The following is a 20000-nucleotide window of genomic DNA, read 5'->3' as shown; positions in this document are numbered from 1 at the left end:
CGTAGCGTGGCAGTCTTGAATAGGATGAATGTTACTGTTGTTTAGCCCTAATAAGCATTCATTTCCAGCTGGTCATACAACGTAATTTCTGTATCCTTATATTTTCAAGCAGGGCAGCTTAGCATCCCCATCCAGCAGAAAGCAATAACCCAGAAGCCAGTCCACAGATGTTGGTTTGTGTTGGATATGGGGGTACTGAGCTCCTCTTTTTGAAAATATAAGGATATAGATATGGTGTCGTATGGCAAGCTGGAAACGATGTTTTCTGGGTCGAAACGATCTTGACATCTTTCTGTTTTTGTTCAGTTGTTTAGTAAATTCTTATCTCTCTCTCTCTCTCTCTTGATGTTATCAGGGTGGACGTCTGCAGATTGCCTTGCCAGTGTGGATGATTGCGTCTCTCATAAATGTGAAAATTATGCCACTTGCGTGGACAAATACTTGGGCTACACATGTGTTTGTCCAAAAGGGTACACAGGTGAGTATTAAAGTTTTTCATTCTTGTCACCTAGAATCCAATATCAGCTGTTGTGTTATACACACATATGTAAGCACATGCATACGCAAGCACACGCATGTAGAAGTCCAAGGGAAATAACTTTGACAAAAGTTGTCTGAGGTATGAATTTTCTCCCTTGGACTGTAATAACCATTTTTTTTTTCTTTTTACTCATTTATTTATTTATTCATTCATTGTTTCAGTCATTTGACTGCGGCTAAGCTGGAGCATCACCTCTGGCCGAACGAATCGACCCCAGGGCTTATATTTTGTAAGCCTAGCTATTTCTTCTATCGGATTTCTTTTTGCCGAACCGCTAAATTACGGGGATGTAAACACACCAACATCGATTGTCAAACGATGGTGGTGGGACAAACAGACACACACAAACACACACACACACACACACATATATATATATATACGACGGGTTTCTTACAGTTTCCGTCAACCAAATCCACTCACAAGGCTTTGGTCGACCCGAGGCTATAGTAGAAGACACTTGCCGAAGGTGCCACGCAGTGGGACTGAACCCGGGACTATGTGGTCGGTAAGCAAGCTACTTACCACACAGCCACTCCTGCGCCTCGGTGGTAGTAGCAAATACTCGAACGAGACCTTCAAAGACTGAAGTGGAGAAGGGTTCCTAGCCAACGGCGGCCGAGCACGGGTCAGTCGGTCCTAAGAAGCGGGCGAAAGCTTCCACGAAAGGCGCCAGATCCGTCGCAAAACGAAGATCGTTTAAGTATATTATATATATATATATATATATATATATATATATATATATATATATATATACATGTATGTATAGACAGACAGATAGATATAAATGGGTGTGTATATTTATATAATCCTTTTTTTTTCTTTTTCCATTGCCACAGGTCATTTTTGTGAGACCGAGATATTAGAATGCTTATCTGACCCTTGTACCAACAATGGGACATGCACTGATGGCCGTGGAACATTCCATTGCAACTGTACAGAGGGGTGGGCAGGAATCACCTGTGAGAGTAGCATCAACGACTGCCAGCCGCATCCCTGTCAGAACAACGCCACCTGCATTGACCAACACATGGGTTACCTCTGTGAATGTATGGATGGTTGGGAGGGACAGGATTGTGAGGTGAGATGTGCTCTTTAGTGTTTTTGAGAGTATAAACGATCACATCATTGAAATCTCAAAGCAACAAGATAATCCATGATTAATTCAAAACAACGTGAATAAATTAAGCATTGCATTTGACAGAAGAATCTGAATGCTAAATAGTTAAACCAGCTATATCTAGTATATATAAATTGCAGTATGTGTGTGTATAGTGACTAACAATTCTCAACCAATCTTCATTAAACTTTACACACATTTCTTATATCCCAAGGATGGTCATGCACAATAATATTTTGCCCAGAGCTCCCTCGTAAATGTAAGGTCTTCCATACTTTTTTAATCTCTATGGCCATATATTAGCATTAGAGAATATTTTTTAGTAGTTTTTACAATTTTTGATTTATTATTTATTTATATGCTGTAATTGAGTGTTATTACTTGGTTAGAGAATATTATAAAAGTGAAAGGCTTTTGTCTATTTATTTATTTCGACTGTCCTCCTGTGACGGTGATTAGATTGGCTAGGAACACTGTACGTGATGAATATCCAATACCAAACAATCTTAATCTCCATATTTAAGCTGCTTTAAACTTTGGCAAGCTTACCTTTACCTGTTCTGAGTTACTTGAAAGGTGATAAAACTAGCTTCTTACCATACAGCCACGTTTATGTAGCTTTCTTTCTGTTTTTGAATTTCTTTGTCTCTTTTTTTTTTTTTTGAAGATTGATATCAATGAGTGTGACAGCAACCCTTGTGTTGGCTCAGCGACATGTGTTGACCTGCAGGCTGATTTCAAATGCATCTGTGCGACCGGTTATACTGGAGAATTATGCCAGGTGCAGATCAACGAATGCCTTGATTCCATCGACAACCCATGCGAACACAACTCCACGTGCCACGACACAGATGGCAGCTACACATGCGAATGCGTTGCCGGTTACACAGGCCAGAACTGCGAAACGAACATCAATGAATGCGCAACGGGTGCGTGTCAGAACGGGGCCATCTGCCTGGATTTCGTCAATGACTTCAAGTGCGTGTGTGTTCATGGTTGGACGGGCCCGACTTGCAACGAGCGGGATCTCTGTTTGGACAACGAGTGCAGCGAGAACGCCACCTGTATAGAGCGGCATGATCAATACGAGTGTGTATGCTCCATTGGTTGGGGTGGCCCATTGTGTGACATGAAGATGATACCCTGTGTTCTGAACGCCTGCTCAAATAATGGGACCTGTTACCAAGAAAACCCTACTCTAAACAGTCAGGGACATTTCACATGTATTTGCCCAGAAGATTGGACAGGGCCCACCTGTGAGGTAAGCATCGTCTTTTGTTCTCAGGTGTCTATTTCCTTCAATCTTTAGTCATCTGTTTTTATCCTTTGTTAGCTCTGTCTTTAGTCTTTTGTTGTATTCTTCTGGTTTTTGATCTTCAATCTTTTGTCTTTTGTCATCTGTCTTCTATCTTTTGTTACGTTCCTGTTTTTTGTCATATATTTTCTGTCATTTGTCATCAATCATCTATCTTTCATCGTCTATCTTTTGTCATCTGTTTCTGTCTTTTATCGTCTATCTCCTTCATCAAAATTCTGCCTTTTGTCTTCTTTCATCATCAACCATCTATCTTCTGTCATGAAAATTCTGCCTTTTGTCTTCTGTCATCTATCTTCTGTCTTTCATCATCAACCATCTATCTTCTGTCATGAAAATTCTGTCTTTTGTCTTCCATCATGTATCTTCTGTCATTTATCTTCTGTCTTTTGTCATCTAAATTCTCTCTTTTGTCTTTTTGTCATCTATAGTCTATCATCTGTCATCAGTCTTTTGTCATCTACTGTCATCTAAATTCTCTCTTTTCTCTTTATGTCATCAATCTTTTATCTTCCATCTTTTGTCAGCTATCATCTATCTTCTGCTTTTTTTTTTTGTTTATCATCAGTCTTATGCCATTTGTCTTCTGTCTTATGTCACTCGACTTCTATCCTTTTGTCACCTGTCTTTTGACATATGTGATCTGTCTTCTGGTGTTTTTTTTTTTTTTTTGTCACCAATCTTTTATCTTCCATCTTTTGTCATCTATCTTCAGTCTTTGACTCTTCCTTGTTTTAAATTCTGTCCTTACAGATACCGATGTCATTGTACCTGCCATCCACACCACAACCTCCAGGTAAGTCTACCTTGGCTACCATTCAACTATGTTCCCAACGCCTGTCCCTCCGAGCCAAGAATTTTATGCCTAGCTATGTCTAACATTGTATCATCTCAATAGCGTCGTGCCATCTGCCCTCTGCCATCCGTCCTCAACTCTTTGGCCACTGTATTAGGATTATTCAGATATATGAATCGCCATCATTGTCGTCGTCGTCATCATTTAACGTCCATTTCCCATGCTAGCATGGGTTGGACGGTTTGAAAGGGGCTGGCGAGGCTGGAGACTGCACCGGGTTCAAGTCGTCTGCTTTGGTAGGGTTTCTAAGGCTGGATGCCCTTCCTAAGTTACGGGGACACAAACACACCAGCATCGGTTGTCAAGTGATACTGGGGACAAACACACACACACACACACACACACACACACACACACACATATATATACATATATACGATGGGCTTCTTTCAGTTTCCGTCTACCAGATCCACTCACAAGGCTTTGGTCGGCCCGAGGCTATAGTAGAAGACACTTGCCCAAGGTGCCATGCAGTGGGAATGAACCCGGAACCATGTGGCTGGTAAGCAAGCTACTTACCACACAGCTGGTCCTGCACACACACACACACACACACACACACGCACATATATATATAATCATGTATATATCATATTGACACACACATATATATGTACATATTATTCGTGTGTGTATAAACATTCTTACATGTAAGTTTACACACACATACATGCACAGAATACATTTATATAAATATATGTGTCTGACTATGTATTCGCATGCTTAACTTGGCTTTTGTGTGTCTGTATACATGTGTGTGTGTGTGTCTGTGTGTCTAAACGTCTACACACACGATACTTAACAAACTGTTAACAGTCATACACCGACGAAACCTTTCTTTTGAACCCACCGTTCTGTATCGATTGCAATTTTCCGAGATGTTTCAAAGATGGCCGACATCCTGTCGTCTGTCTCACACAATGCCGTCTTTGCAATGATATCTGCCTTCTTAGTCTCGCCAGACTTGAAAAGTTTCAAGAGCTTTTGATAGGAAATATACAGTCCCACTGTAGTTAATGTCTCTGTGGTTGTTGTTGCTGCTGGAGATCAGAATCATTAAATGTATCTTTTGTATATAGATGATCAAAGGTTTGGTAGAAATTCCGTCATTTAATAGTAGTAGAACGTCTGTATGGCGAGTAAAGGAGGTTTTTTTTATGGCTGTGTGTGTGTGTGTGTGTGTGTATTCGTCTATTAATCAGTTAATCTATCTATCTATCTATCTATCTATCTATCTATCTATCTATCTATCTATCTATCTATCTATCTATCTATCTATCTGTCTGTCTGTCTGTCTGTCTATCTATCTATCTATCTATCTATCTATCTATCTATCTATCTATCTATCTATCTGTCTATCTGTCTAGCTAACTGTATAAATAAATATACAAATGTGTTTGTGTGTGTGTGTGCGTGCGTGTATGTGTATGTGCGTGTGTAGATCGGAATCATTATGCTTGTATTTGTATGTTGATGGCTGTTTTTGTGCGTGAATTTTTCATGCGTTAGTGTGTATGTATATCGGAATGTTTGTGTATGTTTCTATATGTATGAATGTCTGTGTCTGTGTGTGCGTGTGTGTGTGTGTGTGAATTTAAAACATGAAGAAAAATGTTGTTGATGAAAAAATAGCAAATAAAATTTTTAAAAAATGGAACCCCCCCCCCCCCAAATAATCTGCAGACAGCACCACTTAGTGGCTTGTGCACCATGCAACACATCACCTGATTTTTGTAATCCAACCAAACTTCTCTCTTGGCAGGTTCAAACTCAGCCGAGATTTTCCTTATTGGAGACATAGATGCCATTGATGTGTCCCTGGTGAAGAGAGATCTGCTGGACCTACTTTCTCATCAGGTTGGCCTGAACAAAGAACATTTGGACATAGATGTTGCATTGACCAAAATGACTGCTGAAGATGAGTGAGTTGTTCAAATTATTAAGTTATTTTTAGCTGTAAGGGGTGTCTCTGGCCACAGAACATTCGTCAATATTGACATTTTTCGGCCACTCATTGTACACTTGTGTGCGGCTCATACACTCCTCTCCATACACTTTCAGTAACGTTGCGTAGGTCTCTGAGCAGGTATTGCCATGATAACTCTGTTATGGTTAATGCGACGATCACACACTACACACCTTCCTTCCTAGTCTCATTTATATTTGAGCACTTCTTTTGCCGTCCTATATAAACTTTTTTGTTTCTTAATAGGAGACAATTATTATTACTGTTATATATATATATATATATATATATGTATAGATAGATAGATATATTATATATATATATATATATTCTTTTACTATTTTACTTATTTCAGTCATAGACTGCAGCCATGCTGGAGCACCACCTATAGCCATACAAATCGACCCCAGAACTTATTCTTTGTAAGCCTAGTACTTATTCCATCGGTGTATTTTGCCGAACCGCTAAGTTACGGAGATGTAAACACACCAACATCAGTTGCCAAGTGATGGTGGGGGAACAAACACAAAAACACAAACACACACACACACATAACGACGGGCTTCTTTCAGTTTCCATCTACCAAATCCACTCACAAGGCTTTGGCTGGCCCGTCCTCACAACCACCACTAACCCCCTCCACCCCAATCATTATCACCTTCACCATCACCATTACATCAACCTCCCCCCATTATCACTACAACCACTAAAATCACCACCCTACCTTACACATCTTCATCCATTTCCAGCATCAGTGTTGTACGTGTCCTAGCAACGGCATCGACCGACATTCCAGATGTGGACACAAAGCTGGACAATCTGCAAGCGTCGTGGGAAGAAATTCCTCTCTACATTGTCGAGCGTGACATGACTTACCCTGTGTACAGGGGGCACTTCGGAACAGGCGACAGAAACCCAGAAAACGCACCCACAGAGGTAAGTCCTGGAAATACACACACACACACACACACATCCATATATATGCACATATATATTATATACACACACACACACACACACACACATCTTAGCTCGTAAGTTACCTCATCATTTCGCATTTGTCTTGCTTCTATATGTTGATTCCCTGAAGATGAATGTATATGGAATTCCAGCAGCTCTTACTTCTTTGAAGGAGAGCTCACATATATTTTGAAACATGTGTAGGAATTAAAGGAACTTTTATTTATATGCGTTTTGCTCCATTTATTGTTATTATATATATACATATATATATTACACACACACAGGTATCGGCATGACAACTTTCTCTGTCATGGTCAATACGACGATCACATGCTACACACCTTCCTTCCAAGCATTGCTGTAAACAACAGAAGTGAGCTGGAACATTAAAACTTGGTGCACATGCACAGCAGAGGTCAAGGTCAATCTACACCAAGCAGCTTCACTCTGGATGCTTTAGCTTCATTGCTATGGCAACAGTCCGGATATTTATCTATTTCTTTATGGCCCACAGGGGGCTAAACATAGAGGGGGCAAACAAGGACAGATAAAGGGATTAAGTCGATTACATTGACCCAGTGCGTAACTGGTACTTATTTAATCGACCCCAAAAGGATGAAAGGCAAAGTCAACCTCGGCGGAATTTGAACTCAGAACGTTAACAGCAGACGAAATACTGCTTAACATTTCGCCCGGTGTGCTAACGATTCTGCCAGTTGCCCACCGTTCCGGATACTTATCGATCAGACCTTGCATATGACTATGCACACGTCTGTATGCACCCTTCTGCAACACATAGCACCAGTAAGACGGCGAGCTGGCAGAGACGTTAGCATGCTTAGCAGTATTTTGTCTGTCGTTACGTTCTGAGTTCAAATTCTGTCGAGGTCGACTTTGCCTTTTATCCTTTCAGGGGTCGATAAATTAAGTACCAGTTGCGTATTGGAGTCGATCTAATCGATTGCCCCCCCCCCCCCCCCCCGCGCCTGCTAAAAATTTCGAGCCTTGTGCCTAGAGTAGAAAAAAAATATATAATACAAACAAACATATCATCTTTATTTCCAGAATTGGGCTCAATCTTACTGGTACATCATCCTTTTGGTTGTCATAGTTACCATGTTTGTAGTGTTTGTTGTCCTGGTGGCCATCATGATACTCCGGCGGTAAGTAAAAATGTCGTTTTAGTCTCTTCTATTGCCGCGTGGAGGCGCAATGGCCCAGTGGTTAGGGCAGCGGACTCGTGGTCATAGGATCGCGGTTTCGATTCCCAGACCGGGCGTTGTGAGTGTTTTATAGAATTGTACTTTTAAAAGTGCAAATTACTCTGAAATTACGTGATGCAACAATTACATCTCCTGGTGTTGACGAACTTTCATATGCCATTGTGTAATGACTTCTCTGGCGAATTATCGCTGCCTATGGCAGTCAAAACAGCACAGCCGGGTTGGATGTGCTAATTAAATTATCTTAGAATGGCTGTCATCGTTGGTAATTGCCTGTTAATCTCTTTTGGATTCATCTCTTAGCCATTAATTAGTTGCTAATATATTTTCATCAGCTACTTCGTTTCTCTAATTATGTCATAATTCTTTTGTTATCAAATTTCTGCCTGTATATACTACCTTTTGAAGATATTTTGAAAATAATGAAGTATTTAGTAAAATAATTTGTCCTTTCAAAAGCTGATGCTCAGGACATAAATTAACAAGAAATTTTAATTGAAAGTTTTAATTTAGATCACTTGAACCCTTTAGTTACCATATTTGTACTGATTTGTTTCAATTAATTCTGAAAATAATGAAGAATTTAGTAAAATAATTTGTCGTTATTAAGCTGGTGTTTGGAACATAAATTAACATATGCTAAACATAAATTAACATGAAATTTTGATTGAAAGATTTAGTTTAGATCACTGGGTATTTCAGATTGTATCTAATATAATATATATGAATGTCTGTGTGTCACACTTTTACAACTTTAATAAATCCTTTCAACTGGAAGCACAATGCCTCAAATCTTGGGGGAAGGGATTTAAGTCAATTACATTGACCCCAGCGCATAACTGGTGCTTTATTTATCGACCTCAAAAGGATGAAAGGCAAAGTCGACCTCGGCACAATTTGAACTCAGAATGTAACAACAGACGAGATTCCGCTAAACATTTCTCCCGGCATGTTAATGTTTCTGCCAGCTCAACGCCTTAGATACCAGTTTAATGATCCTTTCTACTATCGGCACATCATCATCATCATCATCATCATCATCATCATCATCATCGTTTAACGTCTGCTTTCCATGCTAGCATGGGTTGGACAATTTGACTGAGGACTGGTGAAACCGGATGGCTGCACCAGGTTCCAATCTGATTTGGCAGAGTTTCTACAGCTGGATGCCCTTCCTAATGCCAACCACTCCAAGAGTGTAGTTTATATATATATCATCATCATCATCGTTTAACGTCCGCTTTCCATGCTAGCATGGGTTGGACGATTTGACTGAGGACTGGCGAATCAGATGGCAGCACCAGGTTCCAATCTGATTTGGTAGAGTTCCTGCAGTTGGATGCCCTTCCTAACCACAAGGCCTGAAATTGTAGGCGAGGGGACAGTCGATGACATCGATCCCCAGTATGCAACTGGTACTTAATTTATCGACCCCGAAAGGACAAAAGGCAAAGTTGATTTCGGTGGAATTTGAACTCAGAACATAACGACGGGCAAAATACCGCTAAGCATTTCGCCCAGCGTGCTAACGATTCTGCCAGAGAGAGAGGGGGGGGAGAGAGGGAGAGAAAGAGAGCGAGAGAGAGAGAGAGAGAGAGAGAGGTAGATAGATACACACACACATAAATATGCCATTCTCAGAAATTTGCTTATTTTTGGGAGTCACATGGTGTGCCCTTAGCCCAAAGTCCAATAATGCCTGGATGTACTACTACTACTACTACTACTACTACTACTACTGCTACTGCTGCTGCTGATGTTGCTGCTGTTGCTACTACTATCATCACCATTACTACTACTACTACTACTACTACTACTACTACTACTACTACTACTACTACTACTACTACTACTACTACTGCTACTACTACTGCTACTACTACTACTACTACTGCTGCTGATGTTGCTACTACTATCATCACCATTACTACTACTACTACTACTACTACTACTACTACTACTACTACTACTACTGCTACTACTACTGCTACTACTACTACTACTACTGCTGCTGATGTTGCTACTACTATCATCACCATTACTACTACTACTACTACTACTACTACTACTACTACTACTACTACTACTACTGCTACTACTACTTTTTGTTCTGATGCTGCTGCAATGCTAATGCTACTGCTGATCTGCTGTTGCTCCTGCAATACAACTGCAACACCGCTGCAACGCTACTGCGACTCTGCTGCAATGCTACTGCTACAGACCCGCCTTTCAAACACAATTTTAATATTAAACGATAACATATTTTGTGAGGTGTCATTGTTACACCTTGAAATTATGATGTCAGACGCCTCGCTCACGCATCAACAGCATGAAGTCCACTACACATCAGGCAGATGACATCAAACAAAATAATATCAGACAATATTATCTGCATCACAACAGCCATTAAGCATGTCATTCAAATCAGCAAGGGTTCACAGTAAAACACACATATGAAGCAACATCAAACATGTGTGTAATATGCATTGAGCATACATCAAACACACATCAAACAAACATCGAATATGCATCAAGCATACATCACTTCACACCAAAAGACATGTCAAACACTTACTGGATACACATCAAACACACATCGAATATACATCAAACACATCAAACATGTATCGAACACACATCGAACATACACCAAACACATCAAACATAGTGAGCATACATGAAACACACATCGAACTTACATCAAACACATATTGAATGTACATCAAGCACATCAGTACTCATAAAACATACACCAAACACATCAAACACATATTGAATGTACATCAAACATAGATCAAACAACAAAAAACGCACACTAAGCACACATCAAACATATATCAAACAGACATCAAGTATCTATCAAACATATTTCAAACAACAAAGAATATACACTACACACACATCAAACACACAAACATGCATCAAACAACAAGTAAAACACACTAAGCATTCATCAAACGCACGTCAAACAGACGTCAAACACAAATAACAACAACAACTGGGATAATGATACAAAATTGTTCCATGTTCTTGTTATGTGCTTGCTCTCTCTCTCTCTCTCTCTCTTTTTCTTGCTTTTGTCTCTCTCTCTCTCTCACTCTTTCTCTTTCGCTCCCAGGCGTGCCAAAAAGCTGTGCCCAATTGTGAACATCGGACATCCAGTTCCCGTATCACCTGACCATAGCAGTACCCCGAGGCCCGAATCAGAGACGGAACTCACGCCACAGCCGATCAGGAAGGGCGAGCAATCGTTCGACAACCAGCTTTACATGGGTTACCACTTCACATCTGGTGAGGACAGTATTTAAGAAAAAAACCCCACAAACACACACACCACACACACACACACACACACACACACACACACACACACACACACACACACACACACACACACAGATAGACTCACACACATACAAAGGGGTGCTGAAAAAGTTCCTGGCTTTGAGTAAAAGAAAATACATGAGGATCAGTTAATTAAGATTTCATTCAACATATTCCCCCTCTCAGATTCACACACTTATTGCAGTGGTCCTCCAGTTTTTCTAAGCCCTGTGAAAGGGTTCAGGAGGTTGGGCCTCCAGCCAGGCTTTACACAATATCCTTAGAGCCAAGAACTTTTCAGTACCCCTATTATATATATATATATATATATAATAATATTAGGGATAAAATCCAAAATTACAGGTAAAAACTCAATTAAAATCAATTAATTAAAAATTAAAATTATATATATATATATATATATATATATATATATATATATAAAATATCAAATATTATTATTAAGTATGAAAATGGAGACAACTAATGGATACAGATTAATTAACATATTTGCCTACAATTGTTTCAATGAAACAATTGTAGGTGAATATATTAATTAATTAACTAATTTGTATCCGTTAGATCTCTCCATTTTCATACTTAATAATATTTGATATTTTATGATATTTCATATATATTCATTGAAGTACTGGGGTCAATGTAATCGACTAGTCCCCTTCCCCCAAATTTCAGGCCTTGTGCCTAGAGTAGAACAGATTATTATTATTATTATTATTATCATTATTATTATTATTATTATTATTATTATTATTATCATTATTATTATTATTATTATTATTATTATTATTATCATTATTATTATTATTATTATTATTATTATTACGTTGAAGTTTGCAGATTATAATTTTTTTCATTCTTGCAAAAAAAAAACCAAGAATAATTTTTTAAAAAAAAGATATATCTAAAAAAAAAAAATCATTGTTTTTCAAAAGAAAGAAAATTTTTTTAAAGAAAAGGGAAAAAAAGAAAACTTTGATTTTGTTTTTCTTTTCTTTCTTTTCTTTCTTTTCTTCTTTCATGATGTTCATTCGCATCCAACATGTCTTCTCCTTCATGCATACATGTATTGTACATGTATGTTGTATGTGTGTGTGTGTATATATGTATATATGCATATGTATATATGTATAGATATACCTATGTATATATATATATATGTATATATATATATATATACATATATATATGTATGTATATATGTATATATATATATATATATATATGTATGTACACGTATGTGTGTGTTCATGTATTTGTGTGTGTGTATGTATGTGTGTCTGTATGTATGAACATACATACACACACACACACATATATATATATATAGATATATATATATATATAAATAGGTATATATATTTTTATATATAACATAAAAACAAACATATATATACACACATATACATATATATATTCTTATATACACGCATACATATATATATAAGTATGCACATATACACACATACACAGACATACACGTGCTCAAGCGTGCACACATGCACACTTAAATACTCTAAGTGAGGATTCACTCCATCTTACTTGCCATTTTTTATCGTAACAGCCTTGAGGCATGGAAAAGAAACAATCTTGACAATTTGATAAATGGAAGTGGTGAAATCCTTGTCCTCCTCCTCCTTCTTCTTCTCCTTTCTCCCCTTCTTCCTCCTCTTCCCTTCTTACTCTTCCTTCCTTTTCCTCCTCCACTCCCTCTCCCTCTTCATCCTCCCCTCCTGCCATTCCTCCTCATTCTGACCTGCCTCCTCCTCCCCTCCTCTTTCTATCCCCCTCCTCCTCTTTCTATCCCCCTCCTCCTCCTCTTCCCACATCTCCTCTAGATTCCCCTCCCACCACTCCCCTCCACACCACAGCAATTGTGATATTCTAACCATGACCTTCTCCACAGAAACAAAACATTTTTGCATTTTATTTCTCTATATATATTTTTCTTGCTCATTTCATTTTTTTAGTTTTTTTTTTTTTCTATTCTTTGATTTTGATTATGTCTTTCTTTTTAATTCTTCAATTCTTGCATTCCATCATTCTATCAAACCACCATTCCATCTTTCTTTCTTTCTTTGCTTTCCCGTCTTCTCCTTTCACCAAGTCCGATTCCAAAACCCCGCTGCACTCCACACTGCACCTACCCCGAACCCTGCCCTTTTTACATTGTTCATTCCGGACGACAAGACTCACCGTTTGGACCGAAAATAGGGAAATTAACCAATAATAAATAAATAAACAAAGATAATAAAAAAATACAACAACTGCAAAACTGAAAGCAGGCAAAAAAGATTCATAACATAAACCTCCTACCCACCCCCACCACTGCTGCATCAACATCAACGAAATCCTGGAGACCCCTTCCCTGAAAAAATCAGAAATCGAAAGATGTCTGTATGAATCCTTTAGGATTATAATTAGCATGAAACTTAATTGATATGGTGCTTAAAATCCCTCACATAGAGCTGAAGTCTGCCATGAGTCTGATGGCCCCTATGGAAAATATAAAAAGCCTTTATCATAGAAAAGCACTGAAGAAGAGGTTGAAGGACTCCCTAAAAAATCTCTTTGTGCCTGCTGCATTGATCTCCACAACACCTGGTATCTTAATGTTCCCTTGGCACACAACTGCAAGACCTTAATTGCGGATGAGAGAAAAAGGAGGGAAAAACCAGGGCATTGTAACAAGCCCTGCTCATTCCATGTATGTATGTATGTATGTATATATATATATATATATATATATATATATATATATATATATATATATATATACATGCATATATATATATGTATATATTTAAATATGTATATATATATATATATATATATATATATATATATATATATATATATATATATACATACATACATACATATATATATATATATATATATATATATATATATATATATATATATATATATATACATATATATACGTATGTATGTATGTATGTATATGTCCATTTGATGGAGGGAGTGTACACATAAGCTCTCTCCCTCCATCAAATGGACATTCCCTGTACAGGTGCAATGGGTGCTACATGTCAGATGAGGAAATGATCATGGAGCAACATGAAATGCATATATATATGTGGTAGGTTTGACAATTGTTATATGTGTGTGTAGATGTATGAGCCAATGTCAGGCCTCTACATGGTAGCTAGACTTGGTAGTACCAGCAGCCATATCTCCCTCAATTCACATCCTACTGTCTTAAGTGTATATATATGTATGCATGCATGAGCCAATGAGGGAGACTTCTGCATGGTAGCTAGACCTGCGAGAAATAGCAGTCAAATCTCCCTCAGATCACACCCTAATCTTTTATGCATGTACATGTGAGCCAATGAGGGAGACCGCTGCATGGCAGCCAAATCACCCTCACATCACACTCCACTGTCTTGTGTAAGTATGTAAGTAAGTATATATGCATGTATGAGCCAATGATGGAAACCTCTACATGGTATCTCGACCTGGTAGAAATAGCAGTCAAATCACAAATTGCATCCACTGATAACTTTTAGAAGTCCTTAACTTTTTAGCAAATGCATTTTTTTTTTCCAATTTCAGGCAATAAAAAATCATTTTATTATTATTCATTTTGAATTTGTATATAAGTAAGAATAAGTGCACAAATTATTTTGGATCAGTTACAATTTTATGATGAAGTTACTGGTGGTAAGTAGCTTGCTTACCAACCACATGGTTCCTGGTTCAGTCCCACTGTGTGGCACCTTGGGCAAGTGTCTTCTACTATAGCCTCGGGCCGACCAAAGCCTTGTGAGTGGATTTGGTAGACGGAAACTGAAAAAAGCCCATCGTATATATATATATATATATAGATATATATATATGTGTGTGTGTGTATGTGTGTCTGTCTTTGTCCCCCCACCATCATTTGACAACTGATGCTGGTGTGTTTTTGTCCTCGTAACTTAGTGGTTCAGCAAAAAGAGGCCAATAGAATAAGTACTAGGCTTACAAAGAATAAGTCCTGGGGGTCGATTTGCTCGATTATAAAGGCGGTGCTCCAGCATGGCCGCAGTCAAATGACTGAAATAAGTAAAAGAGTAAAGAGAGAGAGAGAGTTACTGATTGTTAATTATAAGAAACAGGAATAACATCATGAATGAAATATTTGGGGGTTAGAAATAAGTGGAAAATGCCTCAGAATACAGTGAACGTATATTTTCGTTCAAATATATATTTACTAGACATCTCTAAACGAAAATATACGGGATAATATGTTAAGAGGTTAAGACTCTACAGTGAGTGGACAAAGTCCTGCAAGGGGCAGTACAGAGAGACGACCTGTGACATAAATTTGGAGGACAGTTGTAAATATGGTGTAGATAGGAAATATGTCGTTATTTTTTTTCACACATTTTCCTTATATTTCAAAATTGTTTTCAAATATTTTGTTTTTTCTCATCCTTTAAAAAAAAAAAAAAAATGTGCTCTGCACAAAAATAAAAATTTACTGTTGAAATTAAATATGTGTATATATACATATGTGTATATATGTATACAACAACTTGTCGACACACATATATATATATATGAAATCGCAAATAAAAACACTTCTAGTAATGTAAACATTTTCGGTCGCACATATGCAGCATATGTGTTTTGTTTACACACACGCAAACACACACACACACACACACACATGTATATTGTTCCATCTGAGTCTTCAAGTTCTTGTACAAATATCTCCCAATCCTGTTTGTGATGTTATATTTTTTTGAAATTGAGTAATAAAATATTTTTTAAAAAATGAACAAAAATATACAAATAAATTAATAAACAAATTTAAAAAAAACAATAGTTTTTTTTTTCCTTCTTTTTCTTCTTCTTCCTGTTCAAGTATCTTGTAATTGTTGTTGCTGTTGTTGTTGTTGTTACAACAATGGCAGTGATAACTATGTATGTATGTATGTATGTCAGACATAATTACGTTTGATTTCAAGATTTCTTGCCAATGAAGAAAGAGCTGGTTTCTGACCAAGATCCAAGGCACCTTCATTTTCGACATCAACAGAATATTTCTGTTTATTTGTTTGTTCGTTTGTATGTGTGTGTGTATGTATATTATTATTTAGTTTTATCTCAAGATTTCTTGCCAATAGAGAAAGAGCTAGTCTCTAACATAGATCCAAGACTCCATCATTGGAATTTTAGATTGAACGACGGGATATTTTCATATGTATGTATGTATGTGTATGTGCAGATTTGTATATTTTATCTATGTATTCTCAACTCTATATGCATATATAGAGATGCTCAAATATATTTAAATGCTAAACTGCTGGAAACAGCAGTCAAAAATACTATAACACAAGAGTGGGTGTTGATGTGGTGGCTCCTGCATCACTATGTTGCTGTTTTTTTTTTTTTTTGCTATACTAGTTTACTCCCAGGGAATTCATAATCAGTGATGTTCCAGCCATGACTATCCTGCCTTCTATTCAAACACTCTTTATCATGCTCTACATTGGCTTGTGTTTCCTTCATTCATATTTTTAGTCAAGAACAGTATGGTGTGATTTGGGGTAGATTTGGCTGCTATTTCTGCTACATCTAGCAACCATGTAGTGTTCTCTCTCATTGGCTCATACATATAAACATATATAATACTCTAAGGTATGATTTAAGAAGATTTGGCTATTGTTTCTAACAGGTACAGAGTGTCCCAAAAGTCACTGATGGATTTCAGTCTTTAACAACTTCCTTGACTTTACAAATAAATGCATGAAATTTTGATACAATATAAAGGATATATTGGAAATTAATATACACAAGTCAAATTTTGCAACACCATTACATCACATATCAAAAATGACATCGTTTAAATGGCAGCCATTTTCGACTTCCCACGTCCTTGCTCTTTCCAAACCTTGTACCATAACACCCTCAAGAATTTCAGACCCTAATTCTCTGATTTCTCTGTTGATGTTCTCCATCAGTTGCGCCAAGGTTTCTGGTTTGTTGACGTAAACTCTCGCTTTCTGGTATCCCCACAAGAAAAAAATCCAGGCTAGTCAAGTCTGGGGAACGTGACAGCCATTCAAAGTAGACCCCACACATGGTTCCAGCTAGATATGGCAACTGCTCATACCACAAGAGAAACAATGCAGTTGTTACGGCAGTGTTTTGGAGAGGGAATACTCTCCCGCGATGGCAATGTCAACTGGCTGTCATGTTCCCCAGACTTGAAAAGCCTGGATATTTCTTGTGAGGATACCTGAAAGAGAGGGTTTACGTCAACAAACTGGAGACCCTGGTATAACTGAAGGAGAACATCAATAGAAAAATATTTAAAAAATGGGGTCTGAAACTCTTGAGGGTATTATGGTGCAAGTTTTGGAAATAGCACGGGCATGCGAAGCCAAAAATGGCTGCCACTTAGCAATGTCATTTTTAATATGTAATGTATTGGTGTTGCAAAATTTGACTTATGGATATTAATTTCCGTTATGTCCTTTATATTGTATCAAAATTTCATGTATTTATATGTAAAATTAAGGAAGTTATTAAAAACTGAAAACTCCCCCAGTGTTTCACTGGTACTTAATTTATCAACATCCGAAAGGATGAAACGCAAAGTCGACCTCGACAGAATTTGAACTCAGAACGTAGCGACGGGTGAAATATGGCTAAACCAGAGTTGATTTTTAGAATGAGAATATCTGAAATAAACTCGACTGCTCTCACAAAAGAGAATACTAAAAATGAACCCGACCGCTCTCAAAAATTAAGTAAAAAAATAGGAAAAATAATTCAGAATCTTTGTCCAGTACCAGATCGATCCCAAAATCTAATCAGTTCATGCCAGTCACGAGGCCAAACATCCCTGAAAGTTTCATCCGAATCCATCCGGTGATTCTTGAGATAATTTGTCCACAGACAAACCAACAAACAAACAAACACAACTGAAAACAATACCTAAGGTGGAGGTAATAATAATAATAATAATAATAATAATAAGGATTTCTTTTATTGGCCACAAAGGCCCAAGACATGGAAAACAATATCAAAGGATGAGTTACAGCAGAAAAAAAAAGACAAAAACTACAAAAACGTGGGGTTAACATCAAGGGGAGATAATACCACATTAAAGACGATAACAGAGGATACGTTATAAAAAGTAGAGAAATAAATAGAATCCCCAATAGGAGGGGGCAGTCCACTTGGGGTAATCCAGGGTAAACCCCAGGTAAAAATCCTAGATTACTCTGTCGTCCCCAAGGCCTGCAAAAGTGCCCTCTTCCAGTTTCTTTCCCCCTGCTTAGAAAAGCAGGATGAAAGGCAAAGTCAACCTCGGCGGAATTTGAACTCAGAACATAAAGACAGACGAAATACCACTAAGCATTTCACCCGGCATGCTAACGATTCTGTCAGCTCACCACCTTAATAATGATGATGATGATAGTAATAATAATAATAATAATAATAATAATAATCTTTGCTACTCTAGGCACAAGTAGAAATAATACATTTCTGAATCTCTCAGAGAGATCTATGCAGTAGCAGCACAATAAAGTTATAGTATGTTGTCAGCTTAATGTGACAGTTTCCTAGAGCTTAAATAACAGTAGCATTCTTCCCTTTCATGGGACTGTCACATTAAGTTGACAACATACTACTATCACTTTATCTAGGTACAAGGCACCCCCCCCCACAATTTTTTTTGGGGTGGGGGGGGGGGCAGTTGATTAGATCGACCCAGTACATCACTGGTACTTAATTTATCGACCCTGAACGGATGAAGAGCAAAGTTGACCTCGGCAGAATTTGAACTAAGAATGTAAAGACTGATGAAATAGCGCTTAGCTTTTCACTCGGCATGCTAAGAGTTCAGCCAGGCTTAGTAATAATAATAATAATAATAATAATAATAATAACAACAACAACATAACAAAATAATAAAATAAAATATAAAATGATAAAGAAAAAGACTCAGATAAATGTTGTGAGTAAAATCTTCAGCTGAAGTTAGTCTTGCCTGAAGTTCTATCCGACCTGGGGTTAGAATAGACATGAGAATTAAATGCCAAATGGTTTTGGTGCATGACTTTTGGCCCCCACTATATATATATATATATATATATATATATACACACATGCATACACACACAAATACACTCACTGATTCATACATACACATTCATACCAACATACACACACACATCCATATTTATAATTATTTTGTGCTTTGATGTTCGACTTTCTGATTTTATTCTTTTCTCATTTTAGTTCCCTGACTGTTTTTTTTATTTCTATTTTTGGCTTTTTTTCTTTCTTTACTTACATTTATTTTTCTTTTGTTATTTCCCTTTTTTTCTTTTTCTTTGTATTTCTTTCATTTTTCTATATTTCTTTTACTCTCCCCCATGTTTCTACCCTTCCAAATTTCTGGCAATATCTATCTATCCATCCATCTACCTACCTACCTACCTACCTATCTGTCTGTCTATCTATATATATGTATATATATACACATATACCTCATGGTCTGTCTATATATACCTCTTTATTTGTATCTATCTATTTGTCTGTTTGTATATCCATGCCAATCTTTTATAAGTCTATGGTACCACAAGAGTGATGCACCAATAAAAACAATATCAGAGAAATGAACAAAACATTCAAAGCTTGGTTA

At 37.3% G+C, this 20000-nt stretch overlaps 1 protein-coding gene across 5 annotated transcripts in view; it reads left to right on the top strand.

The window, feature by feature from the left end:
- Positions 1-20000, top strand: part of LOC106871835 (uncharacterized) — a 107289-nt gene that overhangs the window by 81744 nt on the left and 5545 nt on the right. For 4 of the 5 annotated variants that reach the window (XR_016238979.1, XM_089345444.1, XM_089345443.1 and 1 more), the window contains exons 6-13: positions 356-478; positions 1384-1625; positions 2332-2925; positions 3733-3775; positions 5598-5757; positions 6551-6737; positions 7830-7927; positions 11106-11278. Coding sequence is in view for 4 of the 5 variants with exons in the window: in XM_089345444.1 (XP_089201570.1) it covers positions 356-478; positions 1384-1625; positions 2332-2925; positions 3733-3775; positions 5598-5757; positions 6551-6737; positions 7830-7927; positions 11106-11278 (1620 nt within the window). In the remaining variant the exon portion in view is untranslated. The remainder of the gene's footprint in view (positions 1-355; positions 479-1383; positions 1626-2331; positions 2926-3732; positions 3776-5597; positions 5758-6550; positions 6738-7829; positions 7928-11105; positions 11279-20000) is intronic. The other variant, XM_089345445.1, reaches the window with a different exon arrangement.

Source organism: Octopus bimaculoides, chromosome 29 (assembly GCF_046866305.1).
Source record: "Octopus bimaculoides isolate indiv1 chromosome 29, ASM4686630v1, whole genome shotgun sequence".
Taxonomy (NCBI): Eukaryota; Metazoa; Mollusca; class Cephalopoda; order Octopoda; family Octopodidae; genus Octopus; species Octopus bimaculoides.
This window is presented reverse-complemented; position numbering and strand designations above follow the sequence as displayed.